This window comes from Nannobrachium achirus (assembly GCF_963921795.1).
Source record: "Nannobrachium achirus genome assembly, chromosome: 19".
In the NCBI taxonomy this organism is placed as follows: Eukaryota; Metazoa; Chordata; class Actinopteri; order Myctophiformes; family Myctophidae; genus Nannobrachium; species Nannobrachium achirus.
This window is the reverse complement of record NC_137826.1, coordinates 10,828,967-10,843,779: the sequence shown is the minus strand read 5'-3', so window position 1 is coordinate 10,843,779 and position 14,813 is coordinate 10,828,967. Positions and strand designations below refer to the sequence as shown.

Here is a 14,813-nt window from a genome sequence, read left to right as displayed (position 1 = left end):
GAGCTTAGTCGACATATGCAAATTGGGGGCGGGGCGTGGTTTGGAAATGCGTGTGGGCGTGGTGCGCATACATTATGCTTGCATACATTATGCTAATGAGGGCGTTAAGGTAGGTTTCCCAGCACGTAAAAAAAGCAGACGACCGTATGTAAATGAAGGGGAGGAGCTTAGTCGACTTAAAAAATTTTGGGGCGGTGCATGGTTTGGAAATGTATGCGAGCGAGGGCGGTGCATCTCGCTCTCGGAGCACTCAGTGCCGCGCCGTGAGCTTGTAGGTGTGCTATTTTTTTTGAACCGTGAACATTTGTTATGGCAACATTTTATAACGTATGGCTTGCTTTTGGACATTCAGAAATACAGATCTACAAGCATAGCACGTCAGTTTGTGTCAGAGTGGGGTTTGGGACCCCCCTCCAGTCACACTTGACCCCCCTAACTTAACTTGGGCCTCTTCTATTTTCCCCCCTCTACACAGAGCGAAGTCTGTCATGTCTGCTCACAAGCTCTCTCATCATAATTATGGCCGATTACAATCAGACACAATCCACCCCAGCGTACAACTCTTCCCACACAATTAGATCAGCAAGAATGCAGCCCAAGCCCATGCCTTTTGATAATTTATCATTTTATTTACATAAACATTTCATACACAAGGTAGATAGTGATAAATATGATTTAACTACTACAAAAACTACACCTATCTTACAAAAGAATATTTTCAGAAACCCACGCATACATGTAAACTTCAGCACATTACATACCTGGCATGCAGCATTAGAGTGTCCGGTAAGTACAGTACAATATCCATAAGTAAAAAATGAATAAATAAAAGTTGAGTCTATTTGATGTGCCCAAGTATAATTAGTCTAAGTGTTAATTGCTTTCAAACATCACACGTCTTGATATAAAAGGGCAGTGCGCTACTGTAAATCAGCTGTATTTACCTATCCACACAACATTTTGAAAATCTGCCCCAAATAAGGAACCCAAAGAACAAGGTGTTGCATGGTAAGTATTCCATGCTGAAATAAATAGATATCATTAGCCACAAGGTGACAACCCTGTTGCTGGTGGTAGTACCCACCTACTGATAAAGAAGCAACCCACTCACATAGCCTACTACTACAGACACCACCTTTGCTATTAGTTGCCAGACAACTGGTGCATTCTTGCTCCATTATCCGTAATACATGTGTTTCAATACCTTTTCAGCTGGACAAATAAAATAACGGCCAAGATAGTTCAGACCTCAGTACTTAGTACTCAGTGTATTGTTTCTTTGCTGATATTGTCTGCAATACTATGGCTTTATTTATACTCCAACAGCGTGCCTGCTGACAATAACCCATGTTTTAGTTTTTTACCCAATTTAGAAATGGAACTGGCCTCTGGATTGTCTGGATGCTTCTTGCGGGAAGGCTGGATGGCAACTACTGGTTTTATTTCAAGTCCATTTATAAACATCAAGCACCACATCAAATATGACATCAACCATAATTGCATCCACAAATTGATTGCGATAACGTCATAGGATTATGATTATATAATGAACCTAGTAGTGTTATCTATTTCGGGTTACATTGACTTTTTCAGCAAAACATCAAAAATTGTTCCAAGTGCTTTAACAATTACATTTCAGATATTTCAAGTGACTGTGTACTGTTAGGCTATACATACACCCAGTGATATTCAGACTGTTGACTTAGTGTTTCAAAAGTTACAACTTTACATGTTACATTATAAAACACAAACTAATCTACTGTAGAAAACAGCCATACATTCTCTAGATGCCATTTGGTATCCCTGACCATTCTTGAAAAAACTAATAATTACAAAAATAATCATCAGTGCTGATTTAACCATTTGTAACTCTGAGAATGTACAAACGAAACCCTTTCAGGTCCATTTGGATTGGTTCCATTTGCAAACTCCCACAGTTAAATGAACACTCCAGATTTTACTGTGTACAGTTCTGGTCCACAGTAAGAAGCAGATGTGTTTTAGTTTTTTGTACCCCAATACGTTCAGTGAACCCTTCTCTCGAATGGGGTGCCAAATGGCACGAGTAACAACAAGTAAAAGCAAAGGGCATTGGCAGTAGTTTGTTAAAGCAGGGTCAGACATTCAGAGGCAGCTGTTTGCTAAGGGAACACATAGATTACCATACATAAGATACCTGTAATCATTTACAATATATTCTCTACTCAGCAATTTAATTCTACACTATGTCAGCACTGGAAGTTTGATTGGATGTGAGAAAGCTTTTGATATACAGTACAAATAGGGTAATAATAATAATGATAATAATAATAATAATCTCACTTTACAAAGATCTACATTCTTGTGACAGTAAAAAGAGTAGTACAGTTTTTAAAACCTCTGAGACCGACATAAAGTAGGTAAAAGTTATTGAATATCAAGTCATTTGAAGGCTTATCGCTAGCAGTACAGACATCTTTTTTAGTTTTTTTGTTGCAAGGATAAACCAGTTGATTTTCATAAAAGAGAGGGAGGGGACGAGGCATTTGGTGGAAAACTAGCAGGCTAATTTTCAAAATGACAAGATAACCGTGTCGGAAAACAAACACACAGTGCAAATATCCAGGATTAACAGCCAGCATGCATTAAAACCAGTGAAGCTAAAACTATTTCCTACAGAATAAAGAAACTCAACACATTTCAGGTAACAGCTAAGAGGAAGTAAAGAGTAATACAACTGTGTATCACTGCCATCTCACAAAAACCTAGTTTTGGCAAAACAATAAAGAGCAAACTGTATTTTCTGACCAATCTCAGTATATAGTTGTCAGTTGAGCTTAGTGTTGTGAAAGAAAATAAAAGGAGTGATGTTGAGAAGAGCTAACAAATGTCAAGGCCATGCACATCCAATTACGGAAGTATTAGGAGAAAAATAAATCTACCGGTAATAATGGAATTGTTAATAGTATAGAATTAGACCGGTGTTTCTCAAACTTTCAAAATTCAAGGTCTCATCTTAACTCTGACAGTGTACAAATGGAACCAAATGAACCCTAACGGGTTCATTTGGTTCCATTTGTACACTGTCAGAGTTACAGACTTGTATGGGTCAATTTAGACCCCCATAAAGGAACCCACAAAGTCCCCGGAATCCACTTTAAGAACCACTGCATTAGACCACCAGGAAACAGAAAAGCTTCAAGAACAGGTTCAGAGGAGCTTCAGTACTTATGAAAGGCTTTAGGTGCAGAGGCAGAACTGCATTTTGCCTTCCATCGGCTGAGGTTCAAATGTAGATGGAGAGCTAGACGCCACTATAACATATTCAATTATATGATTGTAGCATATTAATCATGTGGTCAATAACAGCTGAGCTGTGTAGAGATGTACATACATAATCTGAACCACCCTTGCTTTATGTGTTGATGCAGTCATCCAATGACACTTTGGATGAGGGCTTTGCCCTTCTTATTATGAACGTATACTAGTACATCACACACACGCACGCACGCACGCACGCACGCACGCACGCGCGCACACACACACACACACACACACACACACACACACAGCGCCTACTGATTTTCCATTATTCTGAAAGCTGAAGTACCTGCAGTATATTGCATTTTTCATGGGTGTTACTTGAAAGCCCATAGCAGCCAATCCTTAGGAACCCAACCTCTGGAACCTAACCGTAGGAACCGAATCTATAACGTTGTTCCCTGATTGTGGAGAACAATATGGTCATAACTTGAAAATACAGAATTTAGACATGTCTATTCAGGGAATTTTGCTTAAGAAATTACTTCCTCAAGCTATGTGTGGTGGGGCATATCCACTATGATTTTAAATGAATTAGCCTACAACAGCAGCCACCTTGAAGTAGTCTGTCAAATTGATTGTGGTCACCTCTGATATAAAGGAGGTAGGCAGAAGGAGGTAGGAAATAGGACAAATGGAAAAAGAGACACTTGTGGTGTTAAATAGGACAATAGGAACAACGTTTCTGTCTCCATTCCATTACGATACATGTAGGATAGATCCGAATGTGATAGAACTAGCACTCAGTCTCCATATTCTCTGTGTAGGAGGAAATGTACTGTCGAATGGGGGAAGAACTGGACCAAGTGTTATTATCAATGGAAGAACACAAAGGGGAGTTGGCACTTTCTGCAGATTTGATTAAAAAAGATATGGCCCTCACGCTTAACATTTTTCTATGTTAACTAATTGTTAAACCACTTAAACCCTACTTAAAAAATAGACACAGGAAAAGTGCTGTTACAATAATCTGTGTCTTATCCCAAACGAGACCAAGGGATCTCAGTCATCTTCAAGGAGTAGTTCACCCCCCAAATGACTTTCTTTCTATTGATTACTCACACCATGGATACTTGAGTTATATAATATTTTTTTGTATTTGTCGCAACACAAAAAATGTATTATAGTAAATTTACCCCATTGATTCCTGGTGGGGACCCAAATGCATTTGGGTCCCCATCCTGAATCATCTGGAATCAATGGGGGTACTATAATCAAATTATTGTCTTAGGAATGCGACAAATACCAACAAATATCATTGAACTCAAGTCTCCATGGTGTGAGTAATCAATAGGAAAAAAAAGTTATTTTGGGGGTGAACTACCCCTTTAATGCACAGTTTCCCTATCCATAAACATCAGTTATTTTTGTAATATAACACCAATCCCAGATGTTGTGACTGCACACCACACAGTAGGCTACAGTACTGTATGATGGGCAGACATAATCATATCATATTATCGATATTATTTATTCCATGGCCACTAAGAGTAGCCTACAGTACTTGATTCTGATTGGCCGGAGAGTGTGCATTATTTTCAGTTAACCACACTCCTTTGACATTCCAAATAAATATTAAAACAATGTTCTGTATAAATAGTTTCAAGCTATCCTTAAAAAACAGTATGGATTTAAATATAACTTTCATTTATGGATCATACATTATTTGTCAATAATTATGATAGTATCATTATGAGTGTATGTTATAATATGCAGTATAGTATGGTGTAATATGCAGCGCCAATATGATTTGAAAACATTGACATGAATATCTATCGTCCAAGCAAGTGACCAATCAGAGACTTAAAAGAAAAGGGGGGAAAAAAGCAAAGAGAGGGGTTTATTGGTTGGTTGGATACTCAGTCAACTCCACTTTCACTTTTGGAGGGAGGGGTGCCGGCCTTCACCCGCCCGCTGCCAAAAAACAAGCAAAAACTCCCCCAAACCCCGTTGACTGGTCAGTCGGTTGGGCCACTGTCAGATAATCAGTTGTCAGGGAAACAGGCTCCCCCCTCGAAGGTCCCTCCACTCTGGAGTTCTCAGCTGGTGGAGAGGAAGAGAGACATGGGAACATAAACGTCACTGTCAGACAGAAACCTTGTATCTCCAAGTTTCAATTTCTTTGTAAATGAAAGCCCTACTGCCTACTTCATCATACAAGAGTGTCGCACAAAAGTAGTGAAAGTAGCCGATCTACAAGCACACAACGCCTCACGATGCGAGGCGTTGTGTGCTTGTAGAACGTCTATTTTCACTATTTTAAGTCGTTTTTTTCTCATTCTTGCATTTATGATATTTTCTTTGTTGTAATCTTTTGTCTTAGATTCTTTGTGTTTTGTAATGATGCTGTGTGTGTGTGTGTGTGTGTGTGTGTGTGTGTGTGTGTGTGTGTGTGTGTGTGTGTGTGTGTGTGTGTGTGTGTGTGTGTGTGTGTGTGTGTCTATGTGTGTGCGTGTGCGTGTGTATGTGTGTGCGTGTGCGTGCGTGTGTGTGTGTGTGTGCATGCGTGTGCGTCCGCTCCATTCCCTCCTTACTTGCTCAGAGCGGAGGCGGATCCCGAGCGGTGAAAGTGGACGATCTGCCACTTGCCGTCCCTGCGATGCCACACTCTGGTCTCCTCTGACTGGGCCGTCCTGGGCAGTCCGTTGGTGTCGATGTACTGGGTGACTCTGATGTAGGCGATGCAGGCCGCGTCCTCGCCCACCAGGTGGATGTGAGGGTTCAGGATGGTGGTGTGGACGGGCTTGCTGTTCTTTGACCACACTGAAGAGAGGAAGCAGAGGATGAGGAAGAAAGTAAGGAAGGAAGAAAAATCATGTCTAGCTGAAAACATTCATTATCAGCTATAATGCAGGTTAATAACCACTCTGCTCGCACCATATAGTGCTGTTACTACGGACAGACAAAGGTCACATGAAATACCTATTTCTACAGCTTAATTTATGCACACATTTATGCATTTCGAGTTGGATAAAAATGGGCAAATATATAAATGTGTGCTTTGGTTCTTACGGTTTTCAAAGTAGAAGCGGTGGAAGTCCAGGCCCTCCACCAGGTTCCCCAGGGCTTCAGGTTCGAATGCAGTCACAGCTGGATCACACATTTTACTGAGTGGAAGGACATGGGTTTAGTTTATGGTAACAAACATTTTACACACACACGCACGCACACGCACACACACACACACACACACACACACACACACACACACACACACACACACACACACACACACACACACATGCTATGCAAACTTCAAATAAAGTCTTCAATCAATCAATCAATCAATCAATCAATCAATCAATCAATCAATCCATTAAACACTTTAGTGGTCTATGATAATACTATTTTCACAACAAGTGATTCAGTTTTCTCAATGGGGAAAATTAATAAGACTTTACCAGGAAAGTGACCAGCAGGGGGTGCTAATACCTATCATGAAAACGACTACTGTGGCATTGTCTGCTGTGGTGTCTGGGGTTTCATAGCACACAACCACAATGAAACAGAAAGGAAGAAGGACAGAGTGAAATAAATTAAAAGAATGAGAAATATGTTCCATTTGAAAGGTGTGTGTGTGTGTGTGTGTGTGTGTGTGTGTGTGTGTGTGTGTGTGTGTGTGTGTGTGTGTGTGTGTGTGTGTGTGTGTGTGTGTGTGTGTGTGTGTGTGTGTGTGTGTGTTGCTCACGTGTAGCTCTCAAAGTCTCCATTGCTAATTGCCTCGATCAGTTGTTCCGTTACTTTGATGATCTCCTGTTTCCTCACTGAGAGAGAGAGAGAGAGAGAGAGAGAGAGAGAGAGAGAGAGAGAGAGAGAGAGAGAGATGAGCACCGTGCAATATCTGTGCAATGTAACATAATGATCCATTCTGGAATCAGTCCGGCAAGGACCAGGAAAGAGGGTTAGGAATTATTGCTAAAAGGCTTTCTATAAGGCCTCAAACCTCAAATCAATACAAAGCCTGCTATCTATGGTGAAAAGCATGGTATTCAACTGGCATTATTATTGTGGTTGCTATAGGTAAGGCAACACACTATCGTTCTCGGTCCGAGAACTTTTATGCCAGCTAAAGTGAACCTGTTTTTGTTATTAACCTTTTAACTGAAGTTATCTGGGTTGTAGGCCAGATATCTTGGACAATATAATGTCCAATCAGACAGGATTAGTCATGCTTCACTTGACATCACAATATACTGTGTAATATAAATGGTAAAGGCCTATCCATACTTCGACCGAAATGTTCGGTGAGTTGTGTTTTCCGACGTGCAAATTTCCGAATTTCGGTCCAATGCTTTTCAGAAGTCCCGAGGGATATAATTTTATGGTAGAAAAGGACCTTTTGACCGAAAACGGCGGTTTCGGTCGAAGTATGGAGAGCCCTTCTGGCACAATTCATTTCCCAGTGGATTTCTTGCGACTCGCGTCCGTGCAACCACACTTGCAATTTCCCAGAGTTGCACCTAGTGTGGTTAGTGTGATTGCCTATAGGGCAACACATTATTGTTCTGTTCCAACTCTATGGAGGAACATTTAGCCAATGAGGAAACAGCATTCTCGGTGATGTCACCTTTATGCAGCTTCCTCATTGGCTAAAAGTTACTCTATAAAGTTTTTGCTGCTTCCTCATTGGCTAAAAGTTACTCTATAAAGTTTTTGCTGCTTCCTCATTGGCTAAAAGTTCCCCCATAAAGTCGGTGACGTCACCTTTATGCAGCTTCCTCAAGTTACTCTAATAAAGTAATCCCATTGACTTGAATGGGAAAATACAAAAACGCCAACCACACTCGTTCTGGTATATATTGTAGTACATACCTAGTACAATATGGACATGGTGTGAACTCAGTCAGATGAGCAGATCTCCAGAAATATCTATAAAGCGGGAAATCCCTATATATGGAGATTCCCGATGTCATCTGTGTGACATCATAGTACCGATGTTAAAGACTGGCCTCCAAATACTTTTGCACAAAAAAAAAAGTGTGATTATGCACGTCTGTGTGTCCCACATACATGTAGGCCTGTATATCTTGAAAACTGTCCAATAGACTCCATTCTTGGCATATACTGTATATTGCATTTGCTGAGGACTATAGGGAGTGGGAAGTCGGTCAGATCAGTGGTTATCTATAATATCTGCAAATCATCATATTTCTATTTGTCTATATATACTGTATGCTGTATGGATATGTATGTTTGTCTGTGTCCCCTTTATGTCGACATATAATGACTATGAATATTACTGATAATGGGTAGCTCTGAAAGTGAAAACGAGTACAACAGCAAAACCGGAGAGGGACCCCGTTTCCAACGGGCAATAACATTCTTGACCTTAAGCATTGCCATGAATGAACAGAGATCATATTCTCTGAACTTGCAGGAAAGTAATTCATGCATCATTGCGCCTCAGAAATGAAAATGATTAACTCAATTGTGAAAGATCAAAGTTTAAATCTGCCATCATTAAAAACAACAAGAACAATAAAGCTATTGAGCAATAGATTGATAGTAGGGAGACCACCTCCGGGGGGCACACGTCAGACCGACGCCTCATTACCCCGACTACATGGCTGCCTGCGGTTAGGGTTACGATTTGAGATACTGTAGGGTTAGTAATGGGGAGAGTCGGACGAACGCAACATCGGAGTAATACGGTTCGCACTCCTTTTTTAAGTCTCAGATTGTAGCTTTTTCAAAAAAAAATTCTGGGTTTGTATTTTTCTGCCAGACTGTGGATAGCAACAAGGACAGCAGATGTTTAATTTATTCTGTTCTATATCTGTCCTCAGTGTGCGTAGCTGCACAGCCAAACACCTCTTGGCTGGTTGTCTTCTTAAAGGCTCTTACGAGTAATCAGCAATGTGTTTCTATGATTGACATGTTGTACCCAAAACATTCCCATTTGAAAACAAATCTCAAACCAAAAATAAATCTCATATCACTCTCATAAGCATTAAAAAGCATAGGCATAGCCCTAGAAAACGAATTAATCATGACAATTTGCATATGGATAAACAGGGAACTAGAAAATGAAGACTATTATGAGTTGTTTATGACAATAATTAAAACTAGAAATGCACTCTGTCCAGGTGCCAACTTGCGCCTGGCGCACAAGCAGGCCATGTAAAAGCAGGCCATGTATGGCCTACCTTTGCGTAAGCAGAGCGTGCCATGAGATGCGCTCACCAGGTCATATTGTGACCGTAGGTCTCAGTTCAGTATGTGAACCGTCACAGCTTAACCGTATCTCTGTAACGCCTGACACTGTGGTTCCCCTGACACATCACACACAGTGATGTCAGATACTCAGAGCAGGGATCTCCATATATGGGCATAAAAACAGGTGACATCACAGTGATGTCAGATACTCAGAGCAGGGATCTCCATATTATATGGGCATACAAGGGATTCTGTGATGTCAGATACTCGGAGCAGGGATCTCCATATATGGGCATAGAAGGGATTCATGACCAAGACAGATGGCGCGACCTCACCCTTTAGGGCGAGGTCGCTATTCGCCCTTAGGCGTCTTACTGGTTTACAGAGGATGGGGAGGGGAAGGGTTGGCAGGGCATTGTTCTTCATGTTTCCATATTTCACTCTTTCTGTCGACTGTCCTGTGCCTGAAAGCTGAGCTCCTCATCTAGACGCTCCTTAGCCCGCACCACCTTTGACTGCAGATAGAAAGAGCCGCCCACTGCCTTGTCGTTGACTTTGAACAGGTGTTCATAGTTCTTCTGGACCTCCTCCAGGGTGAGGGGCCGGGCTGTGATGTTGAGGATCTGCTGGGCTTCTTGAAGGCTCATCCCAGAGATGCTGGACACGGCGGCGGACTGCTGCCCCAAGTGGCGCCTGGCCCGCGCTGCCGCTTGACTGGCTGCATATTCCTGTATTAAGGTTTTAGCAAACGCCCGGCCCAACGCCTGTGCCCCGATCACCACTATCTGTACCAGGAACTTCACCATTTATGATGTCCAGTAGCTATTATCTAACTCACTGCATGTTGACATCACTGATACTAAACATCAACAAAGCCCAAATGACATACCGGTAACTCACTGACATCACTGACTGACATCACTACAGTGCCCAAATTTGGAGATGAGATAACAGACTGGCCTGGACATGGAACACCATATATGGGAATAAAAGAGAGCCATGATGACGTTGCCAGAGATGCTGGTCCCTGATTGGGCTACGATCTTAACCAAGGGAGGACACGACATCTCAATGTGTTGTGAGCTTCTAGATCGGAGGGAATTTCCTCTCAAAATGGCCAGGCAAGGAAGAATGGATCCTGAAGATGTGTGACTTCAACAACCAATGGCAAAGCAACCCGTCTAGAAATGATCAAATTGCAGGTCCTCTGAACATCCACTAGGGGTTGTATTGCATAACTTGTTAATGTACTGACCTATTATCTTGTTTATTATTGTGATGTTGTATCTGCTTATTGTCTCCACCAGCCGAAGGCTGAGGGAGAGTATGTTTTCCCCTCCGTCCGTCCGTCCGTCCGTCCGTCCGTCCGTCCGTGCGTGCGTGCGTCCGTGCGTCCTCACAGTTTGTGAGCAGCTAATCTCAGTCACCGTTGGCCCGATCGCTGCCAAACTGAGCACACACACTCCCTGGGTGCCAATCTAGAACCTCTGCCCCACAATTTTCAAATCAGCCTCATGGTGGCGCTATAACAGGCCGATTTGTGTGGCCTGGTTGTTACCAGCTAATCTCCGGCGCCGTTGGCCCGATCGCTGCCAAACTGAGCACACACACTCCCTGGATGCTAATTCAGAACCTCTGCCCCACATTTTTTAAATCAGCCTCATGGTGGCGCTATAACAGGCCGATTTGTGTGGCCTGGTGGAGACCTGTGCTCGGAAGAGCACTGCTTCTAGTTGTAAGTCGCTTTGGATTAAAAGCGTCTGCTAAATGCCTAAACTGTAAACTGTAAACTGTATAATGACATAAATGGTTAATAGGCTGCATTTATACAATTACTTTGTTAAGTGCTTTAAAATGTAGACATTACCCATCTACACAATCACACAACCATGGCAAGGAACCAAGCCATCGAGTTGCAGTGTCTTGCTCAAGGACACTTCAACATGATTATTGTCTTTAGTGATTGTCAGATTAGCATTATGAGTCCTGTTAGAGCTCCTGGACACTGTAGCTCCCTTAAGTGCAATTCATCAACACCACTACATTTGCAGTTAAAGGAGCTAAAGAGTGCAGACCTTCATTGCTGTCTCTCTATCTGGTCCATCATCTGCTTAAACCCCATTTGGTTGAGCGGAGTCCCTTGGGGCTCTATGCTAGTGTATGTTTTTGCTAGAAAGCTTTCCCCACAATACGGATGGTGAGGTTTAAGGTGGATAAAAGGTAGGTGGTCCACATACCTTATGGTCGCACACATCCACATGGCCGCAAGTGCACAAGCCGGTAAGTTGAATGCAGCCAATGACGGCATTTGATGTGTTAAGACCGTAGCCCAATCAGGGACCAGCATCTCTGGCAACATCATCATTAACAGGCAATGAGGGACCAGTATACCTGATGCCAGTGGTGATGTCATATATATCAGTTTTTGCCAGACCCATGAAATGGGTAGGCCTACATAAGCAAATGTCGGTCTGTCCCTTTTCTATATAAAGGGTATATATGATGATGACATGATGATGACATGCCTACAAAAGGCATGATGTCATAAATGATGATGACAGACAGGGGGTCTGGCACAACCAGGTTGACCTGGTCTAGTTCTTTTGGAAGCGGTGGTGCCAGTGGTGAGCGCACCTCATGGTGCGCTCTGCTTGTGCACAAGTAGGCCATTCCATACATGGCTACAAGTGCACAAGGAGCAAGTTGGCACCTCGACAGAGTGCAGCTCTAGTTACGTTTGCCGTTAGAGCGGCATCATCCTGGCTCCAACACCTGAACAGGCCATCTGCCATTGGCCGGTATTGGTGCCAGGTGATGACACTATACTGTATCTGTTGTAGTCTACAGAGGGTGACATCACCTGGCACCCAAACCAGTCAATAGCAGATGGCCATTTTAGTAGCGTTCTTTTCACCATTGGGTATCAGGCTTCACACTGATTTGAGATTTGGGTTCGGTTACCCTTTGTACAGTTTCATGTGGCCAGGCGATCAGAGATCTCTGCCCGATACGACTGGTGACATGATCTAATTTCAACGTAGGGGACAAAACTGGGTGGAAACGGTTCGGATATTTTTAAAACAAACTGCAGATTAGAGAACCAATGCTAAGACTTTAGGGTGGGGGATCCCTTCATACTGGGGATTGGCTTCCAAAGAAGTGGGCGTAGGTTTGTTTAGCGGAGGTTTCCTCAGCTGTTCAAGCCCCAGCATTGAATTTCGCCAGGCGATTGGAAGGCGGAGAGCTCTGATCGTCTGTCGATTGTGAGACTACCCTTTGTAGTATATCAGTAGGCGTGGTTACTGGTGCCACTAAAAAAGCCATTAATTTTTCCTATTTTTAGATTTACAAAAGTATTCATATACATGTTTTCACAGAACCAAAGGTTTTATGGTCATGGTTCACCAGGATCCTGGATGGCTTGATTCTACACTTATACAATATTTTTGTAAATCTCTATGAGAAAAATTAACGGACGCGTTTTAGTGGCACCATGCACGCCCACTGCTATTCCCTATATGTCCTTTCTATTTAACACAAATCTGCATGAATAATATTATAATAATGCATACATTTATAAAGCGCTTTTCAAGGTACCCAAAGTCACATTACAAAACAAAACAAAACAAAACAGTAGCAATATTCTGTGAACTGTTGAGACAAGATAAAATTACACAACCATAAAGAAATCCAAAGTAGCTCAATATTAGGTTAGTGATCGGTTAAATCAGTAAATTGGAATGGATATTTTTTTCTATCTATGAAGGTAAGCACAAGAATAGAGCAACTTGCTTGTCAACAGTATGGGAGATATAGATAGCAGCATACTGACAGCTCCCCCCCTCCCTGTGAAAAATGAAATTGAGTTGTTAGTCTTCCAAGTCAAAAACTAACTTGAGGAAATCAGAATAGGTCTGATGATAAGCCTTTTAGAATTCTGGGCGAGTTTTTATTTTTACCATAATCTGATGTTATTCCATCCATCAGTCGTAGAGGTGGGGAAAAAAAGTCAATTTCTAGAGCTTGTTAGCTCTGACCGGAGGCCGTTCGCCTTTTTACAGCAGCCCATTATTGACAAAACTCTGGGGACACATCTCCACCATTACGAAGGAGAGATGTAAACAAGAAAAAGGAATTGAGGAGCGATACAAATGAGCGATTTAGCATAAATTCCCACCGCTCGCGGTCAGATCTGCCGAGGACTCAAGATGAAGATTTTCTTTTTTACCACTCATTCTGGGATATCATAACATCAGATTAACGTAATAAAACAGCTTTAGCCCGGAATTCTCCTTTAAATAAGAATGAATGTCTTGGTATTTGGTTAAAAAAAGAATTCTTATCTTGATCACACACTGCGGAGTAGCCTACTGTGGATAAGAGTCCCATAATTTATTGTTATGCAGAACGTTACTGACAGCTGCTTTTCGACAGGAAGACAGCGTCGCATTGACATCTCAAAGCTTCAGGTCAAGCCGTGTTAAAACCACTTAAACCCTGTATGCTTTGTTGACCTGGGGGTCTATAATTAGTCCCCTCCTTTTTCCCCTCGGCACCAAATCTCTTTCGCCCACCAAAATAAACAATGTCCGAGCTCCCAACGCGTGGCAACGCATTGCCTATTATGACGTGCCCGGAATAGAGACGTGAGAGTTCATGTGGTTAAACTGCAGGGGGTTCTGACTTCCTATTCACTGCCTACTGTCGTACATGTCGATCTATTTACGGACTAACTGGCTGAGTGTGTGTGTGTGTGCAGGGACGTGCTGGGCCCCTGATTCAGCCCGGGAAAAAGAGTTGTAGAGGCCCTCATTGCGCGCTATAGAGAGAGATCTCTCTCTATAGCGCTGCTGCTACTCAAAGATTTTCCATTTCAGATCATGACAAGTGACAAGCCAGTGGGCCAATTACATGAATTAGGCCTATATTTCGTTGTTGTTGGGTGGAAACCTTGTATGTCCAAAACCGTTTGTTTTGTATTTATCATTTAAAAAATGATTTAAACTAGTGAAAACAGCCGATCTACAAGCACACAACGCCTCGCGGTGCGAGGTGTTGTGTGCTTGTAGATCTGCTGTTTTCACTACTTTTGTGCAAACAGTTTAATTTTTACTTTTGTGCAAACAGTGGACCGGCCGAGAATGAACCGGCCGTTCGGGAGTTGTCCCGCTTTTCCCAATAGCCAGCACGTCCCTGTGTGTGTGTATGCGTGTGTGTGTGTGTGTGTGTGTGTGTGTGTGTGTGTGTGTGTGTGTGTGTGTGTGTGTGTGTGCATGTGTGTGTGAAAGTGAGAGAGAGAGAGAGAGAGAGAGAGCACATGGTCTTCAGGGCCCACTATCGGTGTCATTTTAACACAG

At 42.4% G+C, this 14,813-nt stretch overlaps 2 protein-coding genes across 2 annotated transcripts in view; both read right to left on the bottom strand.

Moving 5' to 3' along the window:
• Positions 1-5,144: 5,144 nt before the first annotated feature.
• Positions 5,145-14,813, bottom strand: part of LOC308305090 (calcium/calmodulin-dependent protein kinase type II subunit alpha) — a gene marked incomplete at its 5' end in the record, with an annotated part of 39,332 nt that continues 29,663 nt past the window's right edge. The window contains 4 exons of the mRNA XM_080749749.1: positions 5,145-5,343; positions 5,835-6,063; positions 6,313-6,407; positions 6,989-7,064. Coding sequence (XP_080605875.1) covers positions 5,340-5,343; positions 5,835-6,063; positions 6,313-6,407; positions 6,989-7,064 — 404 coding nt within the window. The 3' untranslated portion in view covers positions 5,145-5,339. The remainder of the gene's footprint in view (positions 5,344-5,834; positions 6,064-6,312; positions 6,408-6,988; positions 7,065-14,813) is intronic.
• On the bottom strand, positions 9,894-10,262 carry LOC308304054 (mitochondrial import inner membrane translocase subunit TIM16-like; the record flags this gene model as incomplete). The annotated part of the gene is made up of 1 exon (XM_080748613.1): positions 9,894-10,262. The coding sequence occupies one exon, from the start codon at positions 10,260-10,262 to the stop codon at positions 9,894-9,896; it is 369 nt and encodes a 122-aa protein (XP_080604739.1).